The sequence below is a fragment of the Chanos chanos genome, chromosome 5, assembly GCF_902362185.1.
Source record: "Chanos chanos chromosome 5, fChaCha1.1, whole genome shotgun sequence".
NCBI classification, from domain to species: Eukaryota; Metazoa; Chordata; class Actinopteri; order Gonorynchiformes; family Chanidae; genus Chanos; species Chanos chanos.
Window position 1 is genome coordinate 21,850,866 of NC_044499.1, and position 16,429 is coordinate 21,867,294.

General features: G+C 40.6%; 1 protein-coding gene across 1 annotated transcript in view; it reads right to left on the bottom strand.

The window, feature by feature from the left end:
• Positions 1 to 1,266: 1,266 nt before the first annotated feature.
• The window catches only part of egfra (epidermal growth factor receptor a (erythroblastic leukemia viral (v-erb-b) oncogene homolog, avian)), a 44,141-nt gene continuing 28,978 nt past the window's right edge, over positions 1,267 to 16,429 (bottom strand). The window contains exons 11-28 of the mRNA XM_030773594.1: positions 16,267 to 16,357; positions 15,626 to 15,825; positions 14,650 to 14,782; positions 13,922 to 14,012; positions 13,253 to 13,410; positions 13,104 to 13,145; positions 12,559 to 12,703; positions 11,439 to 11,561; positions 10,991 to 11,089; positions 9,032 to 9,217; positions 7,165 to 7,320; positions 6,826 to 6,901; positions 6,459 to 6,605; positions 6,196 to 6,293; positions 5,750 to 5,917; positions 4,127 to 4,168; positions 3,325 to 3,418; positions 1,267 to 2,687 (exon numbers count right to left, since the gene is read on the bottom strand). Of these exons, the coding sequence (XP_030629454.1) occupies positions 2,305 to 2,687; positions 3,325 to 3,418; positions 4,127 to 4,168; positions 5,750 to 5,917; positions 6,196 to 6,293; positions 6,459 to 6,605; positions 6,826 to 6,901; positions 7,165 to 7,320; positions 9,032 to 9,217; positions 10,991 to 11,089; positions 11,439 to 11,561; positions 12,559 to 12,703; positions 13,104 to 13,145; positions 13,253 to 13,410; positions 13,922 to 14,012; positions 14,650 to 14,782; positions 15,626 to 15,825; positions 16,267 to 16,357 (2,432 nt within the window). The 3' untranslated portion in view covers positions 1,267 to 2,304. The remainder of the gene's footprint in view (positions 2,688 to 3,324; positions 3,419 to 4,126; positions 4,169 to 5,749; positions 5,918 to 6,195; positions 6,294 to 6,458; positions 6,606 to 6,825; positions 6,902 to 7,164; positions 7,321 to 9,031; positions 9,218 to 10,990; positions 11,090 to 11,438; positions 11,562 to 12,558; positions 12,704 to 13,103; positions 13,146 to 13,252; positions 13,411 to 13,921; positions 14,013 to 14,649; positions 14,783 to 15,625; positions 15,826 to 16,266; positions 16,358 to 16,429) is intronic.

The following is a 16,429-nucleotide window of genomic DNA, read 5'->3' on the forward strand; positions in this document are numbered from 1 at the left end:
GATCACTATTGAGGAAGAAGAAATGTGTCAGTGAACAGCTTTATTGTTTTGTCCAGCAGCGTTCATGGGAAAAATCATATGTGACAGAGATCGTAAAGGGAGTTTACAGTCCGACAGATAGATGAGTGAAACACGACCACTCTAAAAGGTAAAGATTCTGCTTGCATCTTTGACTGTTTCTTGTTACACTTTAGTCCAAATGAAATTTATGTCAACAGGGTGTGTTTCAAGTGTTTCTAATACGTAAATATACAAGTGAGTTTCAAGTGTTTCTAATACTTAAATATACACTCAGAAATGGTTTGCGACAGTGTAACAGGCATTTCTTACACTTCAGACTGAGCAGCACCTAAATACATAATTATCTCTCATACATCTGTGAATGAGACAGCAATGTGCTTATTCTTGTCTTCCAGTCCTCAGCTGATATAGATGAATCACCAATAACTTCACATTTAGTCTTTGTGTGTTTAACATATCATTCTGAGGAATATCATGACGATTTCATAAGCGATAAATAAAGTCATGGTATAAACAACACATGGTATAAAAACATGCGCACAAAATTCCAGTATCCAGGTCAGTTAATTACATACACTCATTGCTTTGTGAAGAACATAACTCATAGAGCTGCCATGACAAACTGTTTGTTCATGCTCGCAATAAACTGTTTTACCAGACATGGGATTGGATTCTATTAGACTTTATAATTATTTTTGTTTTTTACAGTGTTTGTCCAAATATAAAATGTTTAAAGTGTTTCAATTTAACAATCAAATCTTATTTGCTTAAATTCGCTACTCAAACTATGAGTGTAAGGGTTTTCTTGCCTCCTAAATTCAGCTCCTTAGAACCAAACGACAACTCAGTAACAAATGGCAATTCAGAAACAAATGCAAACTCTGCCCTGTTGAGATTCTGTATTGTACTCTTAAACTGACCATTGAGTCAGATATTAATGATCTGACACGCTCCCATGTTCCTGACAGTGGACATGTTGCTGCGTGCCTTGGCAAAATAGTAAACTTCCTGTTTAATCTCATCAGCTCTATTGATATCATGGGAAAGGTTTCCCCTTTCATCACATCAGGCTGCATTGTTGCATGTAGACCTTAATAACAAAAGCATTAAAAGAGAATCCTCACTGAGTTAGCGCTGGTTCAACTAGCAATCCGCTTCTGTGTGAGAATGAGCTATGCAAGGAAACATTGTGTATTTGACAGAAAAATTAGCCAACATAAAAAAAAAACCATTTTATTCAACATACTTTCTAAAAGTAATAATATGAGAAAGTTGAATACAGCACAAAAGGGAATTCATTTTCCGCTATACTGTAGTTGTCAAGAAGTAAAGGCGTAACCTCTACAAGAATTCAGAACTTTACACAAAAACCTTCTGGTTTCCATGTAACCCTTTGTATAGCTCTGTTTTCAGGCAAAGTGTCTCTGAAAAATCTCTGAAGGTTTCTCTGAAGGAACATGCCGACTCTGAAACCGTCCCCTCAAAATTCATTTCAATATATTACAGTAACCATAAGCGTGCAAGTATCTACAAACATTAGAGCTATTATATTCACAGATAAAAAGGGAATACACATGATTAACCCTGTACATAGTTTATGTGTGACGGCGACAAGAGTTAAAATACATTTCCACATATTTGTAGACAAATAAACAATAACATTCATGTCTCCTGTACAAGTACCATGTGGGTGTTGGTCTTTATCTATGCGTACCAACACTTCCAGCGTAAAAACCGAGGCCTTTTTCTTTGCTTTCACAGTGAGGAGGCGTTTCCATTCTCTCTGTGTTCTGAAACCCAAGTCTTTATCTTTCAAATCACTGAGCATATCCGCATTACTTCCTCCAGAACTGTCACTCGCAAAGGGAAAAAACAAAGGACATTTTTTAATCTTTTGTCACGTCGGTAGTGGAGATGCTCCATTTTCTCTTATTCTCGAACGAACGATGCAGTGACAGGATAGTTTGTTTGATAATAAAAGAACCAGCCTTACTCAACGGGCCAGTTCAACCAATATTAGGTTTAAGACTAAAGGAGTACAATGGTAAAGAAATTACATTTCAAAGGTGAACACAGAGCGCATTTGTAGGACTCACAAGCTGTACATTAACTATACAGCAGTGAATCCCTCACATTCTATGACAGCGCAACACACAGCACTAGGCAGTCTGTGTTTCTTAGCCAAGCATTTGTCCTTGAAAGACAATTGTCCTTGAAAGTAAATTAGTCTCGTTCTTTTTTTTTTTTTTTAAATATCCTCCAACTGTGTGAGCAAAGCTGCAGCTAGTGCACCTCCAGGCCCATGTACTCTACGTTCTCAGCAGCTGGGAGATGCCCGTTGGTCTGCGGTTTGATCTGTAGGGGGCAGAAGTCTTGTTGGTAGTCAGGGTTGTCTATGCTGTTCTGTGGGTGATAGCCTTGGCCTTTGAGGAGCGACGTGTCTGAGGAGATGGAGCACAGGAGCTGTGTGTGGGAGGTGTTGATGTACTCTGGAGGAACGGCGGTGGCAGCGGCAGACGAAGCAGACGGGCTCTTGAAGCAGTTGAGGTACTCCTCCTCGGTCTCGTCCAGGGCGGAGGCAGAGAGGGCGGCGCGGGGAGGTCCAGGGTGCTGGTAGATGGGGTTGGCCATGTCAGATACATGGCCGCCGTTTTGGTTCATGTATTCTGCAGGGAGGAAGTTTACAGTATTGGCCAAGTGGGAAAATTCCATTTAATTAAACTTAGTTCATGCATTTAGTCACATCGTTAACTTCCGCATTAAAGCCTCTAATGGAAAAATACTAGATTGAATTGTTAGTGCCTACTGCAGATGGGCGAATGAGTCAACATAAGAGACAGAAATACAGCACACAAGAGAAAATGACTAATAGAGGATCCCATTTCACAAAAGTGACATTTTAAAGGGGGAGTTTAATAAAAGGAGAGCAATATTTACCATGTCCCAAGAAATATATTTAATGAATGTACTTTGGGATGTCTGAGTTCTGATGAAAATAGCATTCAGTTTTAGAAAAGACAACATCAATTGCTTCATTTGTCTATATATCAAATCCAATGTGTCAAAAGGGAAAAAACACACAAAAATGACCCAAAATCATTTTTAACCAGTTCAGTTACATCAACCAGTGATATATTTGAGGGTAAAACAGACATGGAGTTCACAAGATGCAGGGGTTTTTTTTTTCCTTCAGATGGACCAGTAAATTGACAGGTAGGAGACGCTGATAATTTTGCTCCTGGGTTCAGGCATGTAGAGGCACGCTCGAGGCCCAGGACTGTAAATGTACCCAGTGACCCTTACCTGGAGCAGGTTGGAAATCACCGTCCAGAAACCGGTCTGTGGGGTCTGGAATGTAGCGAAGAACGAGGCTGTTCTCCCTTGCTGGGCAACCGTTCTGAACAAAGAGGAAATACCGTCTTACTCAACGAGATCATCGACTACGTCAAAACCCAGACATACCTGCGTGATTTCCTTGAAATGAAACGAAGACAGTGGTTTTGCCCTTATCGTACGAAACACAGTGATTCAATTATGTCCCAAATCACATTAGTGAGTGAGTAAGTCATTTTGTCAGCGTTCGATTGCATCTATAAGTTCACGTAATAACAGATTTGTTAAAGATCACTCATGACAGCTTCATAATAAGTGGAGCGCTGTGTCACATCCTGCTGTGGGACTTACTCCAGGTTTCAGAGTCTCTCACACAGGACATAAACAGTAATTACACTTTTGGTGACACGCTCACAGTACAATAGGTTAGCTTTACAAGAACAGGTAATAAAACAGGGCAATCTAACAGTGCAGGAAGTATTCCTTAAATATTGGGTAGGTTAGTTCCCTCAAAGCTAGCAGCACATGTTACAACAACCTAAGGAACAGGAACAGGATTTTGTTCAGGATGAACAAACAGGATGAAAAGATTGTTCATTCATTACATTTTAGTTTGTGGGATCTTCATTACTGCCAGTACCTGGACCTTTTATCTGTGAATGCTAATTAAGCCAAATGTATAACATTCAGCTCACTTACAATGAAGGCGCACAGAAATCTAACTTCAGTGCTTGACTGAAATTGTATAATATTACTTTCATTAATCACTTACCCCATTTCTGTTCTGACACGTCCCAATGCTGCTGTTGAGGCTCTGAAACAGAGAGGAAAAACAAGGTCAAGTCAAGGTCAAGTCGGGAACTCAAGTCAAAACACCGCCAGAGAACAGCCTGGACGCGAGCCCTGAGCTAAACTACCTTCACCTTCAATTTCTCCTCACATAAAACCTGATCCGGTAACATCACTGCAAAGTGCTGACATTGTTTCCACATGCAGACCAATGACAAAACCAGGGCCTGGTACATTACAATTAGCTCAGTCTGTCACTGTCCATGTCACTTACTTAGCATGAATTGAACAACATGTTCACACCAAAAGCTACAGAACTATGGGACTTCTGTGTCTCATACTGTGTTGAGTTATACTTAAGACAGACACCTAGTATTAAAGAGCATGTAACAGAAAAAAAACATACTCTCTTTAGGAACGGGTACAGCTTATTCATTTTTTTAAATATGCCTTAAAAAGAGTGCTAACAAACTGTTCGAAGTTTGATGTGACAATGAATCACAGAGTCATGTTATTCTGGCTCTGAGCTGGTCCGTATTACACTAAACCAGATCCCCAAAATAAGTTTCCAACGACAGTCAGGACAAAAGAAGTACTGTCTTTTTACAGCTGCTCTGCTGAATCTGTACAAAGTTAAAAAGGAAAAAAGGACCCCTGACTCCTGCATGTTGTTTTGAGTAGCATTAAGGGAAAGCTTGCGTGAAACTGCTATTTTTAAAGTTTAAAAAGGTTCGTAAATTCTGCTGAGAAACATTCTCTTTTAAACAAGTGTGAAAAAAGAAAAGATGAGATGGCTAAGTAGGCTACCATCTGTCTGTAACTCACAACCCTTAAATGGCTATACCCTGATGACTGTGTTATATAAGACGCCGTTTGAGCTGTGGTCCTTTTCTGCCAAAAAAAAAAAAATTAACAAGATGTGTTCTGCCTGCAAAGGCAATCAAGTCGAAAAGGCTTTTGCAGGGTTAGCCTGCACTCAGCGACAGGCACTTGGCCAAGAAAAGAATCGCGGACACTGGAGCTTTCTTCAGTCCTTCGACAGACGCATCACGATGGCCATTAATCAGAGGGCACCTGGGAGGAAGCGAGGATGAAGGGAGGGCAAGCGAAAGAGCAAATCCTCCTCCTCTCACACCATCCATCCAAACCCAAATGACAGTCCAATAGAACGTGGGCGATGAAGGTCAGTCAAAAAGCCGGCCAGGTCTGTAAACCCACAGATTTTATACCTGTCTACCTCTTTTGTTCCCCGACGTGAAATATGTCCTGCTGTCTTCAAGAAATATATCTAGTAGAGACACTGAATGCTTCTATTATAGTACATATATCATATCCTGTCTTTTTGCTGATACTGCTGCAATTCCTAAACCCTAACAGAAGGCAGATTCATAAGGTGCATTTGTTATTTCAAGCCTCTTCAACATTTGGGATTTCCAATCAACCGTGGGCTATGTCTTCCTTAGCAACTGCGGGCTTGGTGTTTGACCAAAACATAGTTGAAGACTCAAAGAAAATGATCTAACTCATTGTCTACTGCCATGATATGTGTGGAAGATTGCTGGTGTGGACTGGGTAACGTAGTTTTTAACTGTCGACATGTTCATACCACGCTGTGCAGCAGTTGGGTGCGAGAGGTGCTTGGGCTGCTGAAGAAGCTATGGTTGGGCACCAGGTACTCGTCCGCATCCACCGCATCCTCCAAGTCCACCTCGCTGATCAGAGTACGGTAAAATTTAGAGTCTGTGGGGCTGGGCAGGTGCATCCGTTCATCGCCCTGAAAGCCAAAACAAATAAAACATCATCACTTGTCTAGACTGCAGAGTTCCAGGAAAAGGACAGCTCGGAAAATATTCCCACATGGAACCTGGAATCCTTAGAGGAAGTCCTCAGAGCCTGCCTTTGTAGAGACAGATTTAATTTCTTTTTTTTCCTTTAGAAAATCTACATTATTTTTGAGAAAAAAATCATTGTAGAGAATAAATAAGATGTTGTGTTGATATTTGAGATTTGTTCCAAAGATTTCCTTTATTCCTATATGTTTCTGATTGTCACCTGAATGACAAGGTATCGAGGCGGATCCCGGGCCATCTTGGAAAACTCGGCAATGAGCTCCCGAAACCTCGGCCTGCTGTCCGCATCGATCATCCAGCCTTGAGGAAAAAAAAAAACATCAAAGGGAAAAAATGAGAGTAGAAAAAAAACAAGTAACAGATGAGATGACGACAATGACAATGAACACAAGAAAAAGGAGAAACGGAGCCATTTGTTTTGTTAAGGACTCGTCCAAGTGTTAATGAGGTAATAAAACAACTTACATTTCACCATGATCATGTAGACGTCAATGGTACAGATGGGAGGTTGAGGAAGCCTCTCTCCTTTCTCCAGAACCCCTGCTATCTCACTGGCTGGTATCCCGTCATAGGGCTTGGTCCCAAAGGTCATCAGCTCCCAAACTGTGACTCCTATGGAGGGAGACAAAAATCAGTGCCGGTCAGCTAAATCAAACCAAGTACAAAAAGGCTTATGAAAACAGATAATCAATAACGAAACTTAAGGAACCTCAGGATATGCTTGGATATCCTGCTGTGAAAATAACTGACATTCATGTGTTTAGTGATTCCTTTCTCAGAGTAACAGAGGGTTCTACATTCCTCTGTGTTTGGCTGGAGGAATCTGACTTACCGTAACTCCAGACATCACTCTGATGTGTGTAAGTACGGTGAAGAATGGATTCAAGTGCCATCCATTTGATTGGTACCTATGCAGAATGATTAAGACATATATTTTAATTTGTGACCTAAACATATTCAAGAAACCTTAAGTCTGTGGAGATCATGTAAACTTGAATAACTAACATCCAAAGCTTTTTAAGAGTTATAAACTATCTCAGATACTTTAACATCTTAGGTGGTATTCAGATGTGTTGTAATGCTCTGAAATCATTCAAATTTTCCAGCTTTCAGAATTTCACAGCACGAGTACAAATAGCTCCTTTTTTTTCTCCCCAGAGTAGGTACAAACCTTCCCACCATCTGCGTGATACTCCTTTTCATCAGGGCTGAGTAGCTTGGCAAGGCCGAAGTCTGTGATCTTCACATGCTGAGGAGTCTTCACCAGAACATTTCTGGCAGCCAGGTCACGATGTACCAGGTGGCGTTCTTCTAAATAATTCATACCCTACACAGTACACAGCCAGGTGGTTAAAACTCAGACCTGAAGTATACAGTTATGTGGTTAAAACTCAGACCTGGAGTACACCGTAAAGGGTTAAAACTCAGACCTGGAGTATACAGTTATAACTCAGACCTGGAGTACTCAGTTATAACTCAGACCTGAAGTTTACAGTTATAACTCAAACCTGGAGTATACAGTCATAAGTCAGACCTGGAGTACACACTCATAACTCAGACCTGGAGTATACAGTTAAAACTCAGACCTGAAGTATACAGTTATAACTCAGACCTGAATTATACAGTTATAACTCAGACCCGAAGTGTACAGTTATAACTCAGACCTGGAGTATACAGTTATAACTCAGACCTGGAGTATACAGATAAAATTCATACCTGGGGTTTACAGTTATAAATCAGACCTGGAGTATACAGTTATAACTCAGACCTGGAGTATACAGTTATAACTCAGACCTGGAGTATACAGTTATAACTCAGACCTGGAGTATACAGTTATAACTCAGACCTGAAGTATACAGTTATAACTCAGACCTGAAGTATACAGTTATTACTCAGACCTGAAGTATACAGATAACTCAGACCTGGGGTATACAGTTAAAACTCAGACCTGGAGTATACAGTTATAACTCAGACCTGGAGAATACAGTCATAACTACAGACCTACAGGACACAGCTAAGGCTTGACTGACTGGTGTCTGAGTGGTGTTTGGATAGCTTAATGTTTGGTCCAAGTACTCTGTATGTCGTTTTTGTTTGATCACTGCAAGGGTTTTTGTGTGTGTGTGTGTGACCATATGGAAAGTGTGAATTTCATTTCATTTCATGAAAACTCTGGTTTAAACTTTTGTTCAATGCCAGGACCCTTCACATTTCCAAAAGTTTTTTTAATATGAGTGTTAAGGTTCAGGCGACATCACATTACTGCATCCACACATTCTGTGTGCTAACTTTATTACATTTGATACACTCCAATAAAAAGTCTGGTTAACATTAAGATGCCACCATTTAAAAAGAAACAACGAAAGTTAAAGTTAATCAAAACTGTATCTGTTTGTCTCCATTACTGTGGATAACAGCATTGGAAAACCAAGGGATACGAAGTGATATGTGTGGCGTCTTCCTTTGTCCATTTTTTTCCAACTCATGTAAGAGCTCAGACAAACTATGATTCATATTTCAAGGCTATTTCCATGAAAAAATAGCACACTCTGGTGCAAAATATTCGATGAACTTCCCACCAAAGTTAATTAGTATTTATTGAGGCATGTAAATTAAGAAAGTAAACTCTAAGCTCATCAGATAACTGCACATCTGGGATTCTAGAGCATGGGAAGTCTCTGAACAGGCATTACTCAAGACTGCTTCAATATCCTCTTTTCCTGCATCCGTTCTTCTAATGAACTCCACAGTTTTTCATTACAGTTTTAACAAAACACTCCATGATGATGCACAAATATAACCACCAGAAAGTGTCCAGGTTTTTGGAAATGGACCATTTGGATCCCCCAGTATCTAGTCAGGTGTGTATCATGCAGGGGTCCACAAACGTTTAATGGAAGAACAGAACTAGAGTGGCCTCCATTGTACCAGAAAGCAAATGTTCACTGACAACTGAGGTATATTTGCTTTACAGAACAGGATGTACTCTTTTCTAACTGTTATTTGTCCATCACAGAAAATGAGTTCCAATGTCTCACCTTGGCAATCTGCACACACCAGTTGAGCAGGTACTGGGAGCCGATGTTGTCCTTGTTCTCTCGGACGTAGTCTAGCAGGCAGCCATAGGGCATAAGCTGGGTGATGAGCTGAACAGTGGAGGTCAGACAAATGCCCAGCAGTCGACATACATGAGGGTGCTCCACACTGGCCATTACATAAGCCTCCTGTAAAACACATGCATACACACGCATACACACGCATACACACACATCTGAGTTAGAATATAGCAACACTGAAGACTCACATAGATGGATTGCTAGATTCCACATTTTGAAATGCTAGATTAAGTGATGCCTGGGCTATAAACATAACAGAAATGTCCAGTAAACATTGAAGTGTTACCATAAAATGCATAGTTTTGTGATGTATCTCACATTACAAACCTCTTTGTGTTGAAGGGCAAATCAGTTGGTGAGCTATTTTTTAATTAAACAAATGAAGTATCTCTATCCTGGCTTATTTTGGGTCTAATGCTTGGCAAATAGACCTTTTATCAGCAGTCAGATATCTTCATCAGTCTCTTACCACTGAAAAGCAGACATGTTTACATTTTTGACTTCTTCCGTACAACCTTGAAGGGCAACCTACAGTCACAGATTCTTTCAGCCCAAGACTTTTTTTTTTCTCAGTATGTTCTTTCAGGTCGAATTCCAAACTCAAACTGTTAACCACCTGACACACAACACCCCCCCCCCCCCAACCCCCAACCCCCAACATTCCTAAGAGAGACGCAACATCTTGTCTGTTTTCACGCACCAATACTACAAGAGATGTGTTCCTCTGAAACACTTCCATCCTACTTCCTAAGACACTATAAACAAAGACTGACCTCTGTCAATGGGTTCTAGTAACCCTCTTTAAATGCTCAAGAACACATCTCAGATGTTTTGTTGTGTATTCTTAGCCAAGTAGCAATCAAGGTCCTAGCCCAAACCACGGGCTAAACTCATTAAGTCATTTAATCATTAAATCATTTGGCAGACGCTCCTGTCCAAAGCCATTTTAAAAAGAGCATAAAGGAAAGGCTTGAATCAAGACGTCTTTATATGTAGAACAAGGACTGTGTGTGCTTTTAGTGCTTTATTGACCTAACTATGTGTTTTTTTTTTTCTTGTAACTAGAAAAATATATAGACAAGAGCAGAGGGGTACCAACATCCATGAAGTGCTATTAAGCATCTATCACAATTGGAGAGCCCAGGGCAGAAAGCAAAGCAGGAAATTTGATTTCAGACGTATTCATAAAATCTACTGCACTTGATGCATTTTAATTCCAGTAATGGTGAGTGCATGGGCTAGAACTGATTTATAAGCATTTGCTTATTGCTTTAAAACGGGACAACAGAATGCCTTGCTATAAATTCTGTCTTTACTCTGACAATAAGATGTCACAGGGATGCTGCAGCAGAATCTTCATCTCATATAATCAGAACATACAGTCAGGAGGTGTGTGTAGAAATTCCCGCGTTATGACCTAGTAAGCTAAGCGTTTGCCAACCAATACATTGGGGACAAGGACAAGTGACCTTCAGAGTAACTTTCAGACTTTCAATATGTAATTTAGTAACTTTCAGACCTCCAAAATGCAATCTAAGGTTAATCCCTTGTCCTGAATATGAGTCCTTTATGATTGTCATTGCATAGTGTTTCAATTTTAAATGACACATACATTTAAGGCAGAACAAAAGTTAAGTATGTTGTGAGTCAGAGCTTAAGTCTCTCACTTGATTCTATCAGTGATTAAATCTGTGATTTGACTCAAGGCTGTCTAAGGAAAACCATATGTGTTTTTCAGACAAGTATGCAAGCTACCAGTAAATCAAAGCTGACAAAAGCAAAAAAAAATTGCTTCTCTCAACTTTTCATTCCTGAAAAGGCTTATTAAAAATGATTCATATATTAAAAAGCATTAATTGAGAGTTTAAAACCAGAACTCACGTCCAATATCTCCTTGTTGGCTTTGGGAGATGTGGCCTCTCTTAAGACCTTAATAGCGACTGGAATCTTCACATCCTCCCCCTCAGGAACCCACAGACCCTGCAGGAGGAGACTGGTCTTAGCCTTTAATAACTTACACCGTTCCCTATGTACTGACTCACTGAACTCAGGAATTTTTGGGAGTTTTGCCAAAGGAATTCCACAAAAAAAAAATCACAAATATTAGCAGCTCATTTGTTCTCAGTGTAGAACTGGTTGACTTAAAACAAATATCTTCAGAATGACTAACCCGAGCTTCATAAGCAGAAAGCATACGCCAGTTTATCACTTCGCGAAATAAACTTCTAGTGGTTTCTACTTTGCTTAAACAAGAAATGAAATACAATGATCGTATACCACAACAACGTCCTCTCCGTTAAAACCAGAAATGCTCATTAGGAGACTTCACCTTGTAGACCGTGCCAAATGCTCCAGATCCCAGAACTTTGACCTTCTTAAACTCCGTCTCTTTGAGGATACGAAGCAAAGCTTGGTTCGGGGCCTCTCCACTGGGTGTCAATGGCTCCACCAGCTGTAGCAGTAAAAACAAATTACGTCCAATCATCTACACAGATAACAGAATCAGTGGCACCCTATCATTCATAACTACAACCTTACAAGAAACAGTGGCAGCTGAGTCAATAACTAACAGACAAAAAATTACTTTGAAAAGCATTTTTAAATATATTTTTGGGACCTTCCATGTACTCTGAATGTTTTTCAATGTATTCTTAAGTATTCCAGCAGAGGGACTGCTGTATTAGCCAATGGCTACATCCAAAGTCCTGCATGTGGTTTTCAGTGTTGTAAAATATTTACTATAATGACGTTAAACTGAGCATTACATAAAACTTCCAACCCTACTCTACAACGGATCTGTGGCTCTCTTGTGTGCATATTAAGTATGTTCTATTCTTTTGTTATCTGATATTAACATAATGACTGCTGACCTAAATCACATCAAAACTAACTTTGTCATCTTTAATGAGAAGCCCTTGTGTTTCAGTTTGCTCATATTGCTGAGTCATTCTGTTCCACTGATGAGGCAGTGCACACACACACACACACACACACACTGTCACAACAGGAGTAAAGCTCACACGCAAAACTGCCTAGTAACGCTGATATTTACAAACCATCACAGAGAATCCACGTCATGCTATTCCTGGTATTCTAAATAGTTTTCTTTGTTGGATCACTGCGTTTTGCAGAGCAAACCAGTACACAGTGCAAAAATGCATCTTAAAGTTTTTTTGTTTGTTTGTTTATTTGTTTGCTTGTTTGTTTTAATATTGCTCAGAAGAGTAGTACTCTTTCCACAGCTCAGCTGTCGCCACTTTGGAGCTTTTCAAAGGCATTCATTTAACCACTGAACCGTAATTGTTTGGGGTTTTTTTATCTTGTGGGTTTTGAATGGTGCTGTGTGGGTGGCAGGTTCGTATTGTGGGCAAAGCGGTATTATATCAGGAGAGTGGTAGACAAGTAAGGCGAGGATACAGATGTAGTAAAGGATGAGTAAACAGTCTGACCTCTCTCTCCTGAAGGAGTCGACGGAGGGTCCTCTTCCTCTTGATGTGTCGCCTCCTCAGCAGGACAGTCACGCCCAGAGCCAGGATGACAAAGGCCAGCAGGCCACCGACCACGGCCGCTGCGATCATGGACGTCCCCGTATTACTGTCAGATAAACAATGATTAGATTACAGGCAATTTCAGCCCAACAGATTTAATTAAAAGCGGCAGAAGAGCGTAGTGTGTGTCCTCCACTCATCTTACCACCATTCTGATTAGAGTTTTGTTGTTGTGTCAGTGTTGAAAAGATTGTAATGTCAACACTCAAAATGCAGTGGTGCAAAAATTTCAGTATTACGATAGATATGGGACAGAACAGGCATATTGTCAGTGGGTAACAGTAAATGGGTCAAATTAATTGTTATCGTATTTCGATCCAAGTCTTCAGAACTCCAAATGTGGGTTTATGTCGGCTGACATTTAACTCTCCGAGGAAGGAGCGACATAGTTTCAGTACAAACGCAGCGTTTTACACCAAAACTCCAAAATGGAAATGGTCGCTCACCTTTTGAAATCTTTACAGTCTTTCAGACCAGGTCCCGTACATCTGAAAAAGCAATTAAAATACATTTAGAGTCTAAGACAGACACAAACACTCTCATCGTCCCGTGCATCTGTGCTCATGATTTCTGCGGCTTTTTGTCGCTCTCTCACCCTTGGGTGCAGTTCTTGTGACAAGGTTGGCACACCCTCTTACTGTCAGCGTACTTCCACACGAGGCTGTCCTTCTTTCCTGGCACCCCATGAGGGCACCGTGGCACGCAGTGCTGGCCGTCTTTAAAGTTGGCACACGCCACACATTTGTCAGGACCCTGCGTTTGAAAGATTGACCCGTTCAGATAATCTCATTTCTGCTTTCAAAGTCGTACGAACTTCATTTTTCTTTCAAACGGTGGCTCTTAGGCGGGAATGAAATTTGCCTGAGTGTTTCTCCATTCTTTAGATCAACTCAAGCAAAAAACTTTTAACCAAACAATGAAGAAAGACAAAAAGGAAGAAAGGTAGCAAAAGCTATATTTTTCAAGCAAAACAGTAACTAGATTTGCCCGATGACACAGTGACTCTTGTGGTCCTCATAAGGACCTGGTTTAAAGTAATATATTAAAATCCATTCATTATACAATATTCATGGACATTTGTCCTCTGTTTCCAGTCTAGTGCTCTTCATTGCATTAAGCAATGCTTTGATAGATACTTTAAGCGTGTAAAGTTTGGGTCTGCTGGAGCTGGAACGGATCAAAGGCAACAGTGTAGTAGCGGGCTGGTGACTAACTGAATAAGTGGGTCTTGAGAAGATGGATGTGTGTTTGTAGGAGTACTTACAGGCCCGGTGCAGGTCTGGGTTCCGTTCATGGGCAGGCATTCAGGATCACATTGTACACATGTCTTATTCACCTCACACTCGCGCGGATCCCTGGTAAAGGAAAAAAACAAAACAATACAAAAAAGACAGCATTTCACAACTTTGTCATCTGAACTTCATCGTTATCATCCAAATAAATACACGTGAAATTGAATCTAAGCCTGTAAGATTCTACTGGTGAGATTCTTTTGGTAAGGTGCACCGTGTCCTTCTAAACCATTTTAAAAAAGATGAAAAAAAAGAAAGACTTTGCGGTACATTTGTATTTAAGATTCCACAGCGCTCACTCCGTGGCAGGAAGTCTGTGTTAGCTTTAGTCAGCATGACAAACAACAACTATTCAGGCAGAGTAAGCTGTGAGGGCTTTTAATGAGCTCTAACCAGGACTCTGTAAGTGTTCCCGCCAATGACTGTAAACACTCCTGTCCCATTCCTATTTTATAATGTACCACAACAGTGTCCTCACACACTGACATCAAATAAAAAGCTTATTTATTCATTTACAATGTCACCATCATCATATTAGGCCCTAAAGATAAAGGCCACATAAGGGAATGATCATTAGCATTTACAATATCAAATAGTTCTATACATCCCACAGAAAAAAACAGTTCATTCAAAACCAAGTCATTGCCTAAACATGATCAGAGGTTTTTGCGTTTCCACTGAATGTATGTAGAGCACTGACCCTTCCAGCAGGTTACAGGAGGCCACACAGCGGCCCTTACGGCTCAGGTGAGTGCAGGCAAAACACATGGTTGGACCTGGACCCCAGCAGCCCTCACCCGTACACATCTTGTTACACGTGCTGTTCTTCGCAGCTGTACACACACATGGGAGGGAATTCAGCTGACAGCCAATATTAAAACATGTGTACGCACACACAAACACACACACGCACACATACATGCAAACACACATACACACACACAAACACACACACACACACATACATACACACAAACATCCACACAAACACATCCATAATGTGTGTAAAATATAAAGAATAGAACACACCAATAGAAGTCTGTGTGACTTAGTTTAGGATGAGACACTATATCAGTATGTAGGTACTGAAGCAAACAGAACTAGACTGGCCCACGCTCACTCTGGGCTTTATGACACAAACAAGTTGTGAGTTGCTGGGAACATTTGAATGAGCCTGTCCTGTTTTGCATTGCTCAGTCGTGTCTGGAAACACTTTGAGGCTTAATAAAATGGAGCAAAATAAAATAAAACAAACATTCTCACACATAGGCACATTCTGCCCCCTCAGTTTGAGGTTTTAAATGATTTTCTGTGCAGTACTAATGCAAGATACACTTTATACAACAACTGCTTCATTTCCATTTCCATTCATCATTACATCAAACTAATTAATTACAAGTGATTATGATCGCAAATGGCATTAAAGCATTACTTATACTTAATAATTCCATGTAACAGCAAACCATGTGGTATTTACAATATTCATCATATTACACAGATTGTTACACAGTGATGTAGGCACAAATGCTAGAAGACAGAAGCAGTCCAATTCTCTCACTGTGAATTTTTTAAAGATTTGTTAATTGTCAAACCACAAACTTAACTTAGCCTGACTGTGATTTGTGCGAACACTGTCTACCTTCATAAATCACTGGGAGTGGATGTCAAGCACTCACCGCACGTGGCTGCGTCTGCATTCTGCAGAAGCCGGACAGACTGTCGGTCAGACTTAAAGAGCCGTTTCCAGTGCTCCTGCTTAGTGTAGCAGAGGTTGGGGTTCTGCATAATGACCACCTCCCCGTCGCTGATCTCCCGCAGGGAACGCAGGCCCAGGTGATTAATGGGAGTCTGTGTGATGGCGAGGCTAATCATGCCTCTGAAGGGAGAGAGAGACAAACAACGCAAATATTTTTCGCCTTTCCGCCGCCACGCCGAACATTAGCTCTCCTGATTCCAGGCCTATCTAATGAAGATATCAATTAGCTAAAGATCTATCTCTTTTCCAAGAACCACTCCTGGAAGCGATAGTCCTGCATTTTTATTTGATTTATTTTTTTAATTTTGCACCATAAAAGGGCAAAGCTTAGGGTCAGTTTGATTAAAGCTTGGCATCCTTGTCAAACTACTTTTAAAAGCTGAGGGATGAGTCTGGACAATCATAATTACCCTCATGTTGGTTTAATCCCTCTCCCTGACTGGTCCTCCTAAATAAGTAAGCTTTACCACTGCCAGTCACCAACTTTGCACATGCTATGTCAACAACAGTAAACACACCCAGTCACCTGAAGTCAAACCAGAGGCGCACTGGTAAACTTACTGGTGTTTGGTCCGTCCACGGATCACCTCTAGGTTTTCAAAGGGGCTCAGGGAGGGCATGCTTTTGGGCCATTTCTGAATCAATAGGAATCCTGTAGAGTGGGATATCTCAGTCAGAAGAAAATTTAACACAGATTTGAAGATTGATCATATTTCCATGTGAA